This window comes from Solanum lycopersicum, chromosome 1, assembly GCF_036512215.1.
Source record: "Solanum lycopersicum chromosome 1, SLM_r2.1".
Lineage (NCBI taxonomy): Eukaryota > Viridiplantae > Streptophyta > Magnoliopsida > Solanales > Solanaceae > Solanum > Solanum lycopersicum.
In genome coordinates this window covers 57,250,129-57,270,419 of record NC_090800.1, presented here as the reverse complement: position 1 = coordinate 57,270,419, position 20,291 = coordinate 57,250,129, and the positions used below count along the sequence as shown (strand labels likewise).

At 33.4% G+C, this 20,291-nt stretch overlaps 1 protein-coding gene across 1 annotated transcript; it reads left to right on the top strand.

Annotated features, from left to right (window-relative positions):
• The first annotated feature begins 7,947 nt into the window (after window positions 1-7,947).
• On the top strand, window positions 7,948-9,141 carry SLF13 (S-locus F-box protein type-13). The gene has a single exon (NM_001301435.1). It carries the CDS (start codon window positions 7,948-7,950, stop codon window positions 9,139-9,141), a length of 1,194 nt encoding a protein of 397 aa, NP_001288364.1.
• The last annotated feature ends 11,150 nt before the right edge of the window (window positions 9,142-20,291 follow it).

Sequence of the window (20,291 nt, the reverse complement as noted above, 5' to 3'; positions counted from 1 at the left end):
CATCTTGGAACAAGTTCACTACGTAGAGATGCTCCTAAATAATTATTTACCAAATCAAATTTTGAGACAGTGGAGTCCGCATCCCGTCCGCGATGCGGAGTCATTTTTTGTTCATAGAGGGAACAAGTCCGCGACATGGACTTGATTGACGTAACTTGTCTGACTCTTTCCTTCTTTGTTTTCAAGCCCCAATTCACCTAAACTTGAGTATTTTCCTCGAATTCATTTTAGATCCCGATACCCGGCATTATTACTCACAAATCTAACTTTAAATCAGCTCTAAAACTCAACTTAAAAATCTCAAAACTCCACATTTCAACCCAATTCAAGAACAACATTCAATATCAAGGATTCGTGTCAAGAACATCAATTTACAACTCTTTAAGGACGAATTGCTCTTAACTAAACATGTTTGGTTCATGGGTGAATGAACCCAACGATATGAGAGACCCTTACCTGGTAGGATCAAAAATCTTGAAGAAATCCACAATCCAAACCGATTATCTTGGAAATTCTTGCTTTTCTCTTCTCCTTTTTCTTGCATTCTTTATCCAGAAGCCCTAACTCTATATCCCAAACGCATAAATTGAACTAACTCAGTTTTGACCCCAATTAACTTACTAAAAGCGAATTTAATTAATTGGGTAAGGAAAAATATTAAATTATCCTTTTAATTTTAGCATTAGACATTTCCTTAATCCAACAACCCAACTTCCTAGGACATAACTCACTCAGCAGAACTCGAAATTTCGCAACTCGGCGGCGTTGGAAGATTATTCCAAGGGCTTTCCAACCATATTTTGAAGAACACCTAAATCATCCTTAGCTAGAAGTTATGGTTGTTTGAAGTTGACCAAAAACTCACTTTTGCTAACTTAACTAAATTTCTAGATTTTTAACTCTTTCGCAAAATGACTATTTACAAATTTAAGCTTCTTCCTAGCTATTTCAATTTTGTGAGGTGTTACAACATATAAGAACGTGTTGGTGAATATATTGTAGAAAATCTTACTATTTTCATCACATACATACTTCAATATTTTTTATATCATTTTGGATCATTAATACCCTTTTATTTATTAAAAAAAGACTTATTTATCATGAATAGTCATAACAATTTAGACCTTTATGTTTCCTTGGTCATAAGCACAACCATTCACTTCTTATAATTTCTTGGGGATCTTTTTCTACAATAATTTGAGATCATTAATTTTTTTCATAAATGATCCCTCTACAATTCATTATTATGGTTCCCCGAAGTTCTCAGCATGAAAAATTAGGTTTTGACTTTCTATTAAATAAGAAAAAAATATAGAGAAATTTGCAATGAACTACGAACTTTGTTTTACACAAAAAAAACTTCTGTATAAAGATCTTTAGAATTTTATATCTTTTTCTTGTTTTATTTCCTTAATTAACTTCTTTTGTGTTTTCATTCGAGAGATTTAATAATTAGTGTTCACATAATGATTAAAAAGTGACGAAAAGTTATCTTTTTTAATAAAATTAATATATCAATTTGTAGTAGATACAATAATAATGAACAAATATTAAAAAAAGCACATTATCGTCTTACTTTTTTCATTTTTTAATTCTTTTACCCTCAAATGAAGGAGTTTCTTCCTAATTATTCCAATGAAGAGAGAATTTGGGCCAAAAAACTTCTGAGTAGTAGCTTGGAAATTTCTAGCCTAGGCTAACTTGGACAAAATATGAGTAAGATGAGGTCTAAGGCAATATGGTAACGTATGGGGATTTAATTATGATTTTGAACACATGAGTTGATAGACAAGATATTAAGGAACATGTATGGCTTTACGAAATCAAATTCAGGCGAGTAAAACTCATGAAACTGATATTGGAGTGTAGGGGTAGTTTTAGAACGTCAAGGTTTGAAAGTGTGTTGCGAAATGGGAGCTTGGAACTCAAATTCAAAGTTTCGATCTCTGCATAAGTCATAGGGGCATGGTTAATTCCTCCAGGGAAGGATCGTTGTGGTGGGCCAGTCACGACTTATAACAGGGAAAAACTCTAAAAATGTTATTTTTTGCAAAACCTCGTTCTTAAGATCTAAGGGGAGACCTAGGGAAGTTTCTCATCAAATTCACATAAATTCTTGTGCTAAAGGTAAGCTAATTACTCCCCTAATGTGTATTTTGATTCTTATAACTTAAAATGCCTGTTAATCATCGTTGGGGGTGGGGTGGCCTAAACTTATGGTGGGAAAAGCCCTAGTTTTGCATTAGAATCATGGGTTTGGCCTTGGGTTAATATTTTGATATAATCCGGCTAAATTAGGCACTTTTATTGATACTTGCATTAATTAATTGTTTTATACCAAGAACAAGCTACAAGACTTAGGAAAGGGAAGGCTCAGGTGTCTTAGGAGTATTAAGGCTTGGTTTTGAGGTAGGTGATAGGTTCGACTTTTTGTTGTGTTATATATGCTTTTTATTGATCAATTTATGCACACATGTATGTGAATAGGGAAACATGAATAGAATCTAAGGAAATGATTAACTGTGAACAATTACATGTCATGAACTTGTTACTCGGCTGTGAGTATGTACACAGTTCATTATTGGTGTGATTGGGAGGGACTGTGGTTGTAATGACATAACTGGGTGTCACTTTTTGACACATATATAGGATCAATTATCACGTTCCGGTACATATATTTGACCGGGTATCACGCTCCGACACATATATATGGGATCCAGTGTCATATTCCGACATAGTAACAGTTTGGGTGTGGGTTCCATGAGAGAACTACTTGTGATTATAACAATCATATTTACTTGTCATTGATATTGGAAATTTTATCTTTATATTAAATATCAAAGACAATAAGAAGCATGTACGACTCTTCGCGGGCTTGTTGTGAAATGGGGACTTTGAACCCCAATTTCCAGTCTTTGTCTCTGTGCAAACCGCCATAGTGGGGCCGCTATGGCGGCCTAGTCGTGAATAAGAATCGGAAAAGTCCCAAAAAAAATCAAAAAGGGAGACATAGGGCTATATTTTTGGTATTTTATTAATTCTCTCCCCGCAGTCAAAAATTGATTCTTAGAACATAGAGTCCTTGTTATTTATCCTTGGGGGGCTTCAATTTAATGGTGGAAAAAGCCCTAGTTGGGTGTTACGATCATGAGATCGGCCAAGGGTTAGTATCTATATATAATTTAGGTAAACTAGGTAACTATTATTGATTCTTTGCAATAATTACTTATTTTAGACCAAGAACAAGATGATAGACTCCGAAAGGGAATGCTTAAGTTCTTTAAGAGTGTAAAGCTTGGTTTCAAGGGAGGTGATGGTTTGAGATTCTGTTTGTGTTATATACTACTCCATTATATTGAAGCATGCATGTGAATAGGGAAAGTTGAAATGAATCTAATGAAATGACTATTTGTGATTCCTTAGCATGCAATGAACTTGTTACCTGATTGTACGATACAAGTGTGTAAATTATTATGGTGTTGATTGTGTTTGTGATTATGGTTGATTGGATCGGGTGTCATGTTTCGACACATTATTGGATTGGGTGTCACATTTTGACACACTTACAATTTGAGTGTATGTTCCATGAGAGGAACATTAATGGTTGTTGCATTTGAGATTGATATTATGAAACTGATATATTGGCATGAACTGGTAAATTGTTATTCTTTTGAGTGGGTTACTATGTTGAAGTTACTTGTGTATGTCTCACTTACTGGAATAGTCGTGTCATTCTACCAATACACCTTTGTTTGTGTACAGATACTGCACTTTCTATTTCTTTGTTGAGTACAGGGCATCTTCAAGCGTCTGTTGAGAGACCTCAACTAGGAGATTTGTGACTTGTCGAGTTCATGGGTGAGACATTTCCTTCAAGATACGATGGATTCATCTAGCATCTTAGTCAATCTCATCCAAACTTAGTCCTTTTAGATGCTTTACTCTATGTTTAAATGTTTTGGGGTTGCATCCCCTATTCTTAGACCGTTTAGTTAGAAGTTCTGATGCAATGACTTTCAGGTTCTAGGGGTTAAATTTTCGCTTGTTTATGTTTGTTTTTGATAACTTACTGAGCTTATGGGAACTAAACTTTAAAGTGATTATTTAAACCTTTTTTCACATCTTTAAAATCCTATTTTTCGGTAGTACTATTTAGTTGGGTTGCAGTATGGTTCTTCCACCGGAGGATTAGTGTGGGTGAAAATCATGACGGTTTAGATCGTGAAAAAGTCTAGTACATAAAGCACATCTATTATCACTTATCTACCTGCTTGTGTCTCAAATGCAATAGTTATCATTCCTTCTGCTTTTGACCACTATGGCCTATTCGAACATTTGCAACTCGAGCAGGCTTCAATTCTTCAAAGCATTCTTAATCACGAGTCATGGGATTTTTGCATCCGCTATCAATCAACCAAGCCTTGCTGTAAACATTGCTTGCAAAACATGATGCAATAAAGAGTTGATCTTTTTCCTGTTCATTTACAACTTGAGCATCTGCATCCTGCTACTGAGTTTTGTTCTTACAAATGATTGATTCATGCCCAAACATAAAGCACTTATAGTACTTAGCTTCAGGCCCTCTAAAACACTTGAAAGGTGTGTGTCCAATCTTACCGCAATGCTTACAAAGAGGGTAGTTTCCTTTGAAGCTACTTGGTTTGTTTTTGTTGTTTTCTGTTACACCTTCTCCATTTGTTGGTTTGTACTTCTTGTTCTTCTTTTCTTATATCGTCCATCATCTTAATGCTTGGCATGTAAGGCTCCTTCAGCAGCTCTTTTCTTTTCTCATAACATGTCGTTTCTCTTGTGCTTGAAAGGCACATAAGAGCTCTGTTAGTGTAATACTTGACATTCCTTAGTATTTTCTAATGTTTTAATGGTCGCCTCAAATCTTTCAGGTACCATTACAAAAATATTCTCAATGATCCTTGAATCTTTAAAAGTTAAACCCAACAATCTGACGTGATTGGCTATATTAAGAAGTCAGTCAGTGTATTCATTTATGGTTTCACAATACTTCATTCTTTGCAGCTCAAACTCACGTACTAAATCCAACACTTGCAGCCCTTGAATCTTTTATCCCCTTCATACTCAGTCTTAATATAATTTCATACCTCTTTTGCCGACTTCAGAGACATTATGAGTGAAGACAGTGAATAAAAGTGCAGCAAATAAACATGACTTTGCCTTTAATTTCCTAATTTTCCTTTTTGGTGATTTTCAATTTGCGTCATATTTTGATTGTTTATCAAGGGAGCAATGATCTATTCATATTCTACAACCTTCCAGAGATCCAAAAATTCCAGATATACATGCATTCTAACAGCCCAGATTCGATAACTTTCTCCACCAAAATTTGGTGGTGCCATTAAAGAAACACTTGTTTCTCCGTTCATGGTATTCACAAAATCTTATTAGCGCGTATACACATAGGTCCTTATAAAACAAAGATCCTATTTTATACTAATTGAAGGTTTTAAACCTGTTAACCTAAATAAAACGAAGGGAAATCAAAGACTGTGATGGGCACAAAAAAGATGAGAGAGATAAAAGGAATAGAAGCAGAAGAACTCTTTTATTAATGTTTCAGCTTAGATTTATAATAACCTAGAAAGAAAATATAAAGTAATAACACACGACCTAGCAGATCACTAAAAACTCCTAAATAATAGGAACACATGACGAACAACTAATTGACTAATTCTTACTTAAAACATAAGCAATAAAACTAAATTTTCTGCAGCTGAAAAGCAGATTCCTAACGGTGTCAATCAAATGAAATAAAATTAATGCACATCTTTAGTACAAACCATCTCAGAAGTGATCAAAAGTTCCATCAGTGCGCCTAATAGACATAAGCCTAATTACTTTGCTTGCTCAAATGCACAAGTATTTAGCGTGAAGACTATTTGACAATTGATTACATACCCCTTTAACTGCAGATAGGCAAGAAGATATTTCACCAATATCAATTCTTTAAGAAATGCCTTACTATGCACTCTGGTGGTTCCATAAACAATTTAATCTCCACATCTAATTTTTCACTACCAACTGTACAAAGAGCTTCTTTCCTTCTATACACTTGGTATATCTCTCTGTTGAAGGACACCAAACTAAAAACATAGGCACCAGATAAGTTAATTTATACTAGTTATGAATTAGAGTAGAAGAGTTTAATATAAGAATACTGTACTAAGGTTGATCCAAGGATTTTCCCCTGGATCTGTAAGAAACGGAAGCATTAGGCAAACAAGTAGTAAACTTGTGTGGAAGGAAAAAGTATAGGTTAGAATGTGCCTGTGAATCAGCCAACAACCCATCCACAATTCAAGGCGCGAATGTGTTTTGGTGAAGGTCATAGGGACCAAAAAGTAGGGTATAGATTTATTATAGGCATGTGAAGCATTACTAGTCACTTTATACATTTAGTGGATATAGCAAGAAATAAGTTAATGTAGAAAGGGACTAAGTCTTCGAATGATGTGGGCGGTGTATGCTAGAAGTGTAGTAACAATCTATCTATTAGCTACTAAAAGGGAAGAACCTATGTCAATGACAAGGCTGTAAACTCTAGTTTGTTGGCCACATTTCATCTAAGGTTTAGACCATCTTATCAAGTTTCATAATACAGTGATAAATTAAACGGGACGGTGTAGCAACGGTAATGGAAGAATGCTAAAAAAGGTACCGAACTCCACAAAAGAGAGGAATAATGGGGAGAATGTGGTGTTGCTAGTTTTTTTAGCAGTTTGTTCTCTACATTGCAGAGTTTAAGAATTACATCCCGTTAACACGTAATGAGGCGTACACCTATATTTAAGTATGCTTAGCGGGTTGACAAATTTGGTTGTGCAAGTTATCTGCTGAGTGAAAACAATTTCAGTAGTGTGGAGAAAATTTGATTGATAAGGATAGAAGTTTGAATAAGCGGGGATAGGGGGATACCTAATCTTAAATGTGGTGGATGGATGTGTGATAGGAAACAAATGGTCTGCATTAGGTAGACAGATAGACAGAGAGACAGACATACATACATAGACAGGCATACACATAGATAGATAGATAGATAGATAGATAAATCGTTTGTGGTAATAGAATGAAAAAGGTGCGAAATGAATCTAAGGCAATTCTTATACCTAGCTATAAGAATTGAGGAAGAAATCTTATACCTAGCTATAAATAGTGACAATTCTTCCTTTGTGGTAATAAAATGAAAAAGATAACAAATTAATAACAAGTATTGTATTGTGTTTATATTTTGAGGTTAATGTAGTTAAAAGAGTTGAGACAAAGAAAAATATTTCAAGTCCCTAGCTAATTCTCTATAAAATAGAGTAGTTTAATATTGAAGAACGTATTCAATTGAAGAGTTTTGGACTTTTTCGATTAATATAAAGTTGTTTGAGTTATGCCATATTATGTTGTTGGGATGATTTTGGAGGAGACAAATTAAGAATTATATACTAGATCGGTTCAAATCATACCTCAATGGGATTAAATTTCTTAAAAAGAGTGAAATATCTTTTCCTCAACATCAATATCTATTCATTCATTTTTGTCATTTTAGTTTCAACGATAAGTTACTATAATTTGTGATATATTTGCCAACAAAAAACAATCCAGGCGTAATACTTGCTAAAATAAATTTACAAAAATGAATGCAATAACATGTACACATGATGAATGCTACATATGGGTGTGTATTGTAAATATGATATGTAAATTAATATGAAGGATATTAATCAGGATATTTCTGTCCTTTTTTAAATGTATTATAACTTGTCGATATATAAGTGCAACTATAAATTGTTATAAATTAGAACCACAAAATGCAAAATAGATTATTAGTTTGTTATGGATCTGGATTCAACAAAGTAAGCCTTTTGATCCAGTTCAAATGAGATGAAAAATAAGTATTGCATATAAGAGTATAAAAATAATCAAATGGCTGATGGAATTATGAAGAAGTTGAATGAAGATGTGGTAATTTATATACTTTTAAGACTCGCGGTGAAATCCCTCCTGCGATTCAATTGCATCTCAAAAACTTGTTACTTTCTCATTAAATCCTCTACTTTTGTCTATCTTTATCTCAACCGCACAACAACTTCCAAAGACGAATTTATTCTTTTCAAGCATTGCTTCGAATATGAAAGAAATATGCATAAAACTATATTGTCTTTTCTTTCTGGTGATGATGATTATTTTAACCCAATTATTCAAGATCTAGATGTCACTCATTTGAAAACCAATAATAATTATAGCATTGACCAATTCATTGGTCCTTGTAACGGTTTGATTGCTATGATGGACTCTGTTACCACCATCTTAATTAATCCATCTACGAGAAATTATAGACTTCTCCCACCCGACCAGTTTATTGGTTGTCAAGAAGATCACTATCGTTCCATCCAAAATGTTGGTTTTGGATATGACTCTATCGCGAATGACTATAAAGTTATTAGAATTTCAAAAATATATATGACAGATCGTGATGATTATCCAGAAGAGATGGATAGAATAGTTGATATCTACGATCTGAGTGTTGATTGTTGGAGAAAATTAGATCGTGATGTGGTTCAACAATTGAGCACGTTTTATTGTGCCTCTAGTTCGCAAATGTTTTATAGGGGAATTTGTCATTGGTTTGCATCTCAATACATAGAAGGAGAGATTGATGAATACTTAATTCTCTGTTTTGAAATGAGCACCGAAATATTCCATAGTTTAAAAATTCCAGAACCTTGTTATTTAATGTATGGACCGAGTTGTAAACTCATGTTATTACAGGACTCTTTAGCATTGATTTATCATCCATATTCGGAGCCCGTGATTCCTGATGAAAAGGATTTGATAAATATTTGGATAATGAAGGATTACAATGTATATGAGTCTTGGACTAAGAAATACACAATTAGGGGTCATCAAATTGGTTTCCCATTAGCAATTTGGATGGGTTATTTGTTTCTTTATCAGAGTGGAAGTGGAAGTATGATGTCCTATAACCTTAATTCCAATGTGGTAAAGGAATTAAGTTTTCATGGTGTTCCTAAAAGTTTCAGAGTTATAGGTTACAAGGATAGCTTGACTTCAATTCCAAGAGAGAATGAGCACACTACACACGTTCAGAAATTTTAGAGAAAATATCACTTGTAGCTTGTTCACTAGTTGAGTAATTTTAGTGATGAAAAAAAAAAATTAACCCTGCAACATATTATTTGTTTATGATCGATACAACTTTAGCAATACCCATTTATTGTTAACTTTCTTTTTATTCATTCTCACAAAAAGGAAATTTTGTTCTTTTTTCCCTCATTTGTAATGCAATGTATATATAGTTTGAACTAACTAAATTTATCTTCATCGAAAATCTTTTTTTTTTTTGTCCTACTTACATATTAATGGTCACAACACATATCAAGATCGCTGCCTAATGAGCTACTTACGGTTAGGTAGTGGAGCCTGATTATTTTAGGTTTTGCTATTTATTCTCTATTCTCTATTTATTCTCTGTAACCAAAAATACTCTGATTTATTAATATTATTATACCTCACCGCAGTGGAAGTTTACTCACAGGGTGTTACCACAAAATATTGAGTTTTCTCTTTCTCTCTCTAGATCTCTCATCTCTTTTTTCTTGAAAGTTCTTGTGTTCTTCATTCATCTAGTGTGTGTGCGTGAATTTGATCCTAACACTTACTGCTACCCATCTAAGATATAATTAACATGGAATTTATGATGAACAAGTAAACAAGATTAATTAACAATAAATGTCTATATATGATAAGTGAGAAAAATGTTAGTATAAAGTATGAATACTGCCAATACAACCCAAAAGTGATTAAGTCATTGATTTATTAAGTGTGAATATAAAATATGTGACGCAACTCGAAAGGGAAGTGCTAAAGTATCCTAAAAATAAAACTCATTCTTATATATGATCTAATGATAGCTAGAGTCAATTAGATAAATACCGAATAAATGTTGGAGCCACTTATTGCAATACCCCGTATGTCTATGCTAACATACAACTAGTCAAACGTAAATGAGTTTATGTGAAACGAGAAAACAAGGATATAAATGGATAAGTATATTAAGAAACACATATATAACAGTTTGATTGAAGTAATAAACTAAAGTATTACTCTCAAGGACGCCTTAGAACCTGTTTAGACTGACTTTTGTCTTTAGATGTATAAGCCAAAAGCGAATAGTCACAAGTCAGAAATCCTACTTTATGGCTTGTGACTTATATTTATCATTTTAGTTTAAAAACACAAACCTTTAAGCATTTATTAAATTTTGAAATCATGCGATGATTTATAGGATTTAAAAAACTACCTATCAAACTAAAAGTATTTGAGTCTAATTTCCAGCAAAACAAATCGTTCATCAAATTGAGTTTTAGATTATGAGTTATAAGGGCTTATGACCAAATCACGTATTTATGACTAAGTTATATCAAAGAGATTAAATGGGCTTGGGAAAATGAGACTATGTTGAGACTAAAGTCTAAAGTGTTCAAGTGTACAGAAGTGAAGGTGATAATTGAAAAAAGAAAAATGAATGCCGGACTAGCTTAGCTTATCGTTCTACTTGTTTGGAAAATTCTATGTGGTTAAGTTAGCTTATCGAGGTCCTGCTTGATTAAGAAACTTATATATGTGGCATATATTAGATGTTAATGATAAAGGATGGAAAAAGAGGACAAGTAGGCACACCTACTTAAAGAAATACAAATCCAATAATTAAAGTGAAGCTATTGCACCAAATGTACACTGTTGGTCAGCATTTTCATATTAATAGTTTATATGTTAATTAGCTTAAACTTTGGTGTTATAGTGTGGCACTTGCTGTAAGTAGGCCGTTGGTTGACTTCTCATATATGTTACAGAAGTTGGATGTAATAGACAAATGTTTGCTGCCTCATAATTGCTTCATTACTAAATTGCATTACTCCGTTTGGAGTAAGTGAATATGTTACAAATTCTAGTGAAGCATCTAATGACAAGTCGTTTCTAGCTTTGTATCACATTAGCTAACTCTTAATTTTCCATTATTCTTTATAACCTATGTAACCTCTAGGTCATTTATCGTCACTATTTACCACCCCTTTATCATCCTATACATTCCTAGAAAGATATCTTCAACTATAAATAGTGGTGGTCTTCAATTGGTTTAGGAACACAACAAAAAATATATAGTGCATAAAATTTATCAAAAAAGAGAGTTTTTATTAGTTGAAAGAAGGTGTTCTTTTTGTGGAGCTTTGAACTCAATTCTTGTCCAGAGTTAGTTGAGTTACACTTTGTGGTTAGGCTTTTGTATCCTAGAGGGGATAAGTCAAGAGGACTACTATTGGACAGATGAAAAACCTTTTGAATTGTGGAAAAATTACAAGCCAAGTTTGGGATATCTAAGAGTTTGGGGTTGTCTAGCCTTTGTAAGGATAATGGATGTCAATATTACAAAGTTGGGTAAGAAGGTTACTACTTGTGCTTTTCTTGGTAATGCTTCAAATAGTATAACCTATAGATTTTTTAATCTTGAAGATAATACAATAATAGAATCGGATGATGGTATCTACGATGAAAATAAATTCCCTTTTGATTCTAAAATAGTGTGGGTTAAGGAATTGAACAAAATATTTATCACTACCTAGTTTTTTTAATTTTAAAAAAATTAATAGAATTAATGATTTTGAGTTAAGAAGAAGTAAAAAAGCTAGAGTAGAAAAATATTTTAGTCCTGATTTTTATGTGTTTAATGTTGAATATGACTCACTCACTTTGAAGGAAATATTATCTTCACATTATTTTATTTTATGGAAAGAGGTTATAAATGATGAAATGATACCATCGATTTCTAATAAAACATGGAAGTTAGATTATTTACCACCTGTTGTAAAACATTAGTTGCAAATGGGTCTTACGAAAAAGTTGAAATTGGATGGATCTATTAATAAATATAAGGCTAGACTAGTTGAAAATGTTTTAAACAACTACAAGACCTAGAATTACTTTTTACTTTTTCACCAATGACAAAAATACATCCATAAGACTTTTAATTGCTACGACTGAATTTTTTAATTTGCAAATTCATCAAATGGATGTAAAAACTATTTTTTTTAAATGGATACCTAAATGAGAAAATTTATATGAAACAACTCGAGTCTTTTGTTGAAGCATGCCAAGAAAGTAAAGTGTATAAACTTACTAAATTCCTATATGGCTTGAAACAGGCACCTAAGCAATGCTAAGAAATTTTTTATTCTTGCATGATTGAAAATGGTTTTAAAACAAATGAATGTGATAAGTGCATATAACATAAGTTTTGAAATAATTCACATGTGATCATTTGCCTATATGTTGATGATTTATTGATCTTTTACTCTAACATGAAAGTTATTGATGAAGATAAATATATTTTTAAAAGTCATTTTGATATGAAAGATCATGGTGAGGAAAATTTTATTCTTTTGAATAAAATAACAAGAACATGTGAGGAAATTTTTCTTGACCAGTTACATTCTGTTGAGAAATTTTTGAAAAATATAAATTTCATGATTCCAAGCATTTTGTAACTCCTTTTGATTCAAGTGTTCACTTATTCCTTAGTGAAAGTGAAAAATGTAATGAATAAAAAGGAATACGCTAGCATAATCGAAAAATTTGAGATATGTGATTGATTGCAGTAGGCTTGATATTTCATATGCCGTAGGAGTACTTGGTAGGTTGACAAGCAAGTCAGGTAATGAACATTGACATGCTATAACAAGAGTTATGAAATATTTATTTAGAACAAAATATTGTGGTTTGTTCTATAAAAAATATCATATTGTACTTGAAGGCTTTTCTGATGCAGATTGGTACACTTTATCAGGTGCTCCATGTTCTACAGCAGGTTATATCCTTATTTTGGGTGTTGGTGTTATTTGTTGGAGATCAAAAAAGTAAACTAATTGCTCACTATACCTTGGAGGCTGAACTAACTGTTTTAGCTTCAGCTAGTGAGGAAGCGAATAGATTAAGAGATTTGTTGTTTCATATACCTTATTATGAAAAATCAATTCCTCTTATTTTAATTCATTGTGATAGCACCGCTTCCATTGGTAGAGCTCAAAACCGTAATAATTGTGAAAAATGCACTATTATTTCATTCTCTCCCTATGATGTGAGTGCATTGTTTTCTCTAGTAATTTGTGAAGGTTGAGTTGATAAAAATCTTAATGAATATTTGTAGACCGTATGGCTGAAGTGTTAAACTTACAGGAACACTCTCGACAGATTTCACCTTTGTGAGTGTGGAAGTAGGTTTTTTCCGAGGAGAATTAGGTTTAAATTCAAAAGCACTCGTGAAACAGGGATAGCACAAGGCCATAGCATGATGTCTTTAAAGCTCATGCCAATATTTTGATTATAATGTGTGAGCAGTGATATTTTATTTTCCTTAAGCAGCCATAGTTCAAGTATGAGACTACTATGCCTCTAGAGTACTAAAAGTTATTGTTTCACTAAATAAAGGTTCAATGCAGAGCACACTTTCATTGTGTATAGTAGTCTTTCAATGCAGAGCACACTTTCATTATGCATAGTAATCTTCCATCATATGATATACTCGCTTGACAAATATTAAAATGAGTGGTGGAGTTGTAAGTCAGTATTTTAATATTAATATTTTATATGTTAGTATTTTAATATTAATATTTTAATATTAATATTTTATAGTGTGGCCCTTGTTGTAAGTAATCTGTTGGTTGACGTCTCATATATGTTACAAAAGTAAGGTGAAATTTACAGTTGTTTGCAGCCTCATAATTGCTTCATTACTAAATTTCATTACTCCATTTGGAGTAAGTGAATATGTTACAAATTCTTGTGTAGCATCTAATGACAAGCCATTTGTAGCTTTGTGCCACATTATCTCACTCTTTATTCTTTATTCTTTATTCTTCATTATTTTTTGTAACCTATGTAACCTCTAGGTTATTTATTTTTACTATTTACCACCCCATTGTCATCCTATTTATTCTTAGGAAGATATCTTCAACTATAAATAATGATGGTCTTCATTTTGTTTAGGAACACAAGAAAAAATATCGAATGCATAAAGTTTGTCAAAAAAAAGAGAGTTCTTAATAGTTGAAGGGAGGTGTTTTTTTTTGTAGAGCTTTGGGCTCAACTCTTGTCCAGAGTTTGTTGATTTACACTTTGTGATTAGGTTGTTGTATCTTGGAGGGGACAAGTCAAGAGGACTACTGGTGGACCGGCTAAAAACATATGTTGCACTGGGCTTGAATCTTATTAAAGAGAGCGAGATATTCGCGCCTTAGCGGCCTGAAGAGATTTTTGTTTGATATTCGCGCCTCAGCAGCCTGAAGAGATTTTTGTTTCTTCATTTTATTTTTCAATTGTAATCTTGTAACTCTGTTATATTTTAATTTTCTCCTACATACACGCAAGTGTACGTGTTTACATGAGTAATAATGTGACTCTTGCAAGCCAAATTATCGAACCTAAAGGACTTTTTACTAGCAAATATCTAATTTATCTTTAAATTTTGATCATGTGCAAGTGTGCAGAAAACAAATGCAAATAATAACTAAGACAATTAAATAACAATTCAAAATAGGTTTTGATTGGTACTTAAAGAAGATACCAAGGCTATGACTGTCATACAAATTCAAGTAGAGTGTTATCAACCATAGTTTCTTCTTGGTTGTAAAGTTCCTAACTTACCAAGTTAATTATATAATTATAGTCCATCAAACCTATACCATTTACCAAAATTGGAAACATAAATGTATAATTGACCGGAGATAGCTTTAATTAACAATGCAGCATTATGTTATTCTCCTGTTTTCTTAGTCAAGTGGGACAAACTAGGTATATTCCTATTCTAGATGTAAATTGCCCTTCGATTAATATAGAATAATCTCGCCCCTTATGTTTCGCTATCTCTGCATCCCTCTCCAAAGTTGAAGAAAAGACAAGGTGTGGTGATCAAACATTAAAAGAAAGAAAATAAGAACATAACAATAGACGTAATGATAACCTAACTCCATCTAAAGTTTCATAGCGCTAAAATAATTTGTAGTTGTATAAGTAACCTGCCTATGATTCAATAAAGGATTTACGTGTTCATTGTGAAAAACTAAAGAATCTATCAATCTATTAAATCCTTTCATCCCAATTAAGTGAATATCACCCTGAGTCCTTTGACAACACTTGGATGCCAAATTAAATTATTCGTTCATCAAAAGTCAAGCTATCCTCTATCGAACTAAAGTTATTAGATGGTGGCTAGTTGCATCAAATCCCTTTGACACAACTCAAGGTATCCCCTAGACTTAACATGTCGTATAAGACCCCATAAAAGCCACTTAGCATTCATCGTACAAGATAATAGAATATAACATATCTAAAAGACAATTTTAACACATAAAAGTTTTATATAGGAAAACGAAAGTCTAAACATCGTCTCAAAGACATGTAGTACATAAGATTGATTAGGGTGTAGCTTGTACATCCCATTCCAAAACTAAAAGTAAAGACAAAAAAGGAAAATCAAGCTCGATTCTCGGAATACGAGGACTCACCAATCTCCAATATTCAATGTAAAATCCCTAGCCACAGAAGTGTGAATTTGTAAGGTCGGACCCTATATATAGGTAAAATGTAGGCAAGAGTATGTGTTAATACAAAAACTACACTAAGTATGATATTCATCCATAAAACATTTGAAAACAGGCTCAAAAGGGATATTTTTTATGGTATGCAATGACCAAGTTAAAAAATGACATAAAAGGGCTAGAATACACAAGTCATAAAACATGGTCAATGCAATAGACATCATCTTAAAGCACATGTGAGATACTTCTTGAAGACATGACACTCTTGGAGTGCAACAAACATACTTGACTTCTCGGGGGTCTTGTACAAGCTCTTCAGTATCGTTCATCGCATATGAAACATATGAAAAGTAGTGCGGAATTAAAAATTTTCACAAACATTCTATATGTCTTTAAAATATCTTACATATAAAACTCATAGGAAATACTAAGTCTCATTTAATCAAATCTTAGACACAAGAAATACTTTGGGACACGGCCGATACTCAATAGAAATAAGTACTACTAAGTCTTTACAATATTTTGATAAAGGAAACAAAAGATATCTATGCCATGAGGACATACTTCAACTTGCTTGAACGATCTTCTAATACAAGATTAGCTCTCCAAAAGCACCTTCACCTATGAATCACTTTAGAGATAGATAAAAGCATGGAATTAGTACAAACACATGTAGTAAGAATGGCATAAGGCATAAAATCATGAAAACCGACATTTATATGCATCTTTTTTATTCAAATATCATATCATAAGCATAAGAACAATATTTAACACCTTCGAAACACATAAGAAATCACCTAAGCATGTTATGACATTTTTAAGGAAACCTTACAGTGACCTATATCACTGTTACACTGAAGTTCCTTCACTGTACAGTGAAGTTTCTTAACTTCATCATAGACACTTTATAGCATGCAATTCCCTCACTAAAAGTTATCCTAAGACTCACTTAAGTAAGACAAAGAGAGACCGCTCATACACCCTCTCTAGGCAGACCTAAATGATCCTTAAGACCACCTATAATGAGATATACACATTTATAATACATCATACACATGAACATGAGATCCTCCTACCAAAGGTGATTCTAAGATTCACTTGAGTGGGTTGTGAAATGATCGCCCATACAATCCCTTAACCACAGACCAAAAAGATCCTATAGACTACCTAAGATAGAATCATTCTCACTTAATACAACAACATATAGATAATATGATATTCTCTTTCCAAAGGCTATCAAAAGACTTATTTAAGTAAATCAAGAATATAATGTTCATGATTGACCTCTTAAAGATTACCTAAATAATCCTTAATACTACCTAAGGCTTAGATTATGTCTACATAATCAACCATCTTCCCTAACTAGAGTCATTCCTAAGACTTATCTAGGTAAGATATGAAGTGACCATTCTTCTGCCCCCTTCACACCTTAAGTAGACAACCCTTAACTACTCTAGATAAGTACTTATTCATTTAATACACTTCCTTAATGTAAGTCATTACATTCATTAGTCCATTTAAGACTCATTCATCACATAAGGACATTCAAGTAATGGTTTTGGACAAGACCTAGGGACTCTCACTAACATCTTTAAAGCCTACTGTGCAAAGTCTAGATAGTGTCTCATACTTCTACCTAAACTTCATAGAAATTCTCTAATGCTAGTAGGTATCCCATATGATGAGAATAGAAAATAACCGACATAGACCATGATAGCTAAACATGGAATCCGAAATTCTAACCTACTCCGATGAGGGTATTCTACTTGCCAAGGGTAGATTTAGGACACATCCCATGTAGGCATATTGTTAAGGAATATGAAGGGATTTTATGTACGCTAGTCTCATTCTCAAGTAGAGATACATTGTACTCTAGTCTCCTCTCAAGTAGAGCTACTTTCCATAACATAATCACTCGGTTCCATCCTTTGTTCTCATAGAGTAATTGACATTAAAGGATCACATGAAGAGGTTCATTATCTAGTTCATAACCCAATCACGTTCACCCTACCAAAAAGGTCCACTAGGGCTACCTTTAAATGGCGACTAAGATAGCTCATCATGACTTCCCTAAGAATGATACGATGTCGTTCCAGACAATCAACCTTAAGTCCATCACTCATACAAGAAGGATACCATTACGACTCTCGAATCCAAGTTCATAACATAACCTTACCACTAGGTTTAAGGTTACACGTACATGACCCTCTTAACATCATTTAAGGTTTCACATATCATTAATTCATACATGAAAAGGATGCACTAAGCTTACCTAGTCAAGACATTTTATATTCACATATCATTCATACATGTATCAGATAAGAGACACAAGTCTACCAAAACAAGACACAACATACTTTACTTTATTACATATAGCATATCATTCTTTGGATCACTTAGGAATGACCCTTATCATCTTTATGTCATCCTATACATTACTATATCGTTATCAATATAACCATCATAAACTCACATAGTCAATTAGGAATTATCATGCATTAAATCTAAGGCTACACACAAGACATGGTCATAGTCTGACATGATTACCTAACAACATCAATAGAACACATACTTTCACTTAACCACATGTAGACATATATGCTCATGTTTCACATAAATAAACTACACAAATCATTATAATACTTCAAGTAGTGACAACAAGGCCATGATCATCATAGTACATAAAGTAACGCCGACAAAGCCACATCAACTGCAAGTAAATCACATAGCACCGCCACCATAAGTGGACCATACCAATTACAACATAATTAAAGTATAATTAACATAAAGATAAAGAGAATTAGGGCAGCGTACCACCACTCCATTCTCTCCACTTCAATCCATGTTAAAATCATCCAATTCAATACCATAAGGCCCTTAGTCATGACCATAACCAATAATTAAATACATAAACTATGATATTCAATGAAACTAGGTAAATTCAATAAATATTAAGATAACCTAGATATCAATTCAATATAATTATTACATCATTCAATAGCCCATAGAAAACTACACTATAATTCATAAGAATTAAGTCAATATCACTTAACCCATAAAGTAGTCAAAAACTAGGGTTCATCAATTACATGCGTTCATAGGTTAATTGAGTTAAAATAATCAAATTAATAAAAGTTTAATCAATATTCAATGCCTTAAAACCTATAATTCAAGAACCCATAGATAGATTTTTATTAAGAAAACTCATCCTTTAAGAACTCTTTGAAATCACTTTGAAAATTGGCTCCTTGATGAATAGAGTTTCAAGGATCAAAAATTATACCTCACTGATTTTAATCTGCCACTTTGATGAAGAATCACCACTCAATTCTCCAATCCAAGGTCTTCCTTGAGTTTTGGCTTCAACGGAGTTCTAGAGAATTTCTAGTATATTTTTGGATTTTGATTTTGAAGAATGAATTCTCCTAAGTGTTTAAGACTTATAAACACATTTAAAACACCCAAAAGACACTTAGCGAACCTCCCAAACTCTTATTTGGATGTGGGGTGAATTTACCAATTCACCCCTTGAACTTATAGTGAACTACGTAAGAACCAATACCATCGACGACTGGGTAGTCAACGAACCGTTTGTCCACAAACATACCGTCTTGTCCTCTCATCGTTTAGTTCAGAGACTTGACTTTGGTGTATTGAGCTCCCTAGGCTAAGTATTGACCCACGACGTCGACGAGGCTTCGAATGGCCCACGAGCCATCGTTTGCCTTAGTCGTTTGGGGCCTGGTCTAGACAGCCTTGGCTCAAAGATGGATCCTTCCTCAAGGGCTCTTGGTTGGTCCTTGGGGAATTTCACCCGGATGTTTCCAACCTGAATATGTTTGTATATGATTTTAGGACCTCTCACACCAATTTCATCCAAAATGAACACGTAAAACTCGAAGAAACATGCCAAGACACACAAGGTCGTTTCAAGGAAAACCTTTCGAACGTCATGGACGTTTGACCTTCAAACTTCATGAAACTTGACACACTGAAATACTATAATAACTCATATAATGACCTCAGTAACTCATGAAACACACATATAGGCACATAACCCAACATGAGGCACATAGGTGACTTAGTCGTCGAACGTCTTAGTCGTCCCTTGACGTTTCACTTCCAAATCACCTAAAAGTGTAGACACTACCTAAATACCACATTATAGACCAATTTAGGACCTTAGACCCTCATGAAAACCATGTCGGCCTCTAGCTTTACCTAAGTCAGTTTTGAGGTATTACACCTGCAACTATAATGTTATTGACACCAAGTACAATTTCTCGATAGTGCATTAACACACAGAGCCTTATGTATGTCAGCTTCAAAATCAGTCGTCACCTCAACGTCCTCCTCCTGTGGATCATCTAAGTGCAGAGTTAATTATTTAAAACTATCAAAAATACATTGTAATTGCTTTGTTCTACAGGTATGACCTGGGACATACCTTTCACCACACCTAAAACAGATGTGATTAGCCTTTCGATGTTCATGCACTTCACATCTGAGTATGAGAGGTGCAGGTTTCTGAGTAGTATGTGTTGATCCAGGTCTTGGTCAAGGCAACATAGGATTATTTGCATTAAGGACATTTCCCACCATTTTGGAAGGCACTCCATTCTACTGCAATGCAGCCTCAATTGCTTTTTCTTGCAT

Coding starts and splice junctions, on each gene's coding strand:
- SLF13 (NM_001301435.1), top strand. CDS start 7,948: ATGGCTGATGGAATTATGAAGAAGTTGAATGAAGATGTGGTAATTTAT.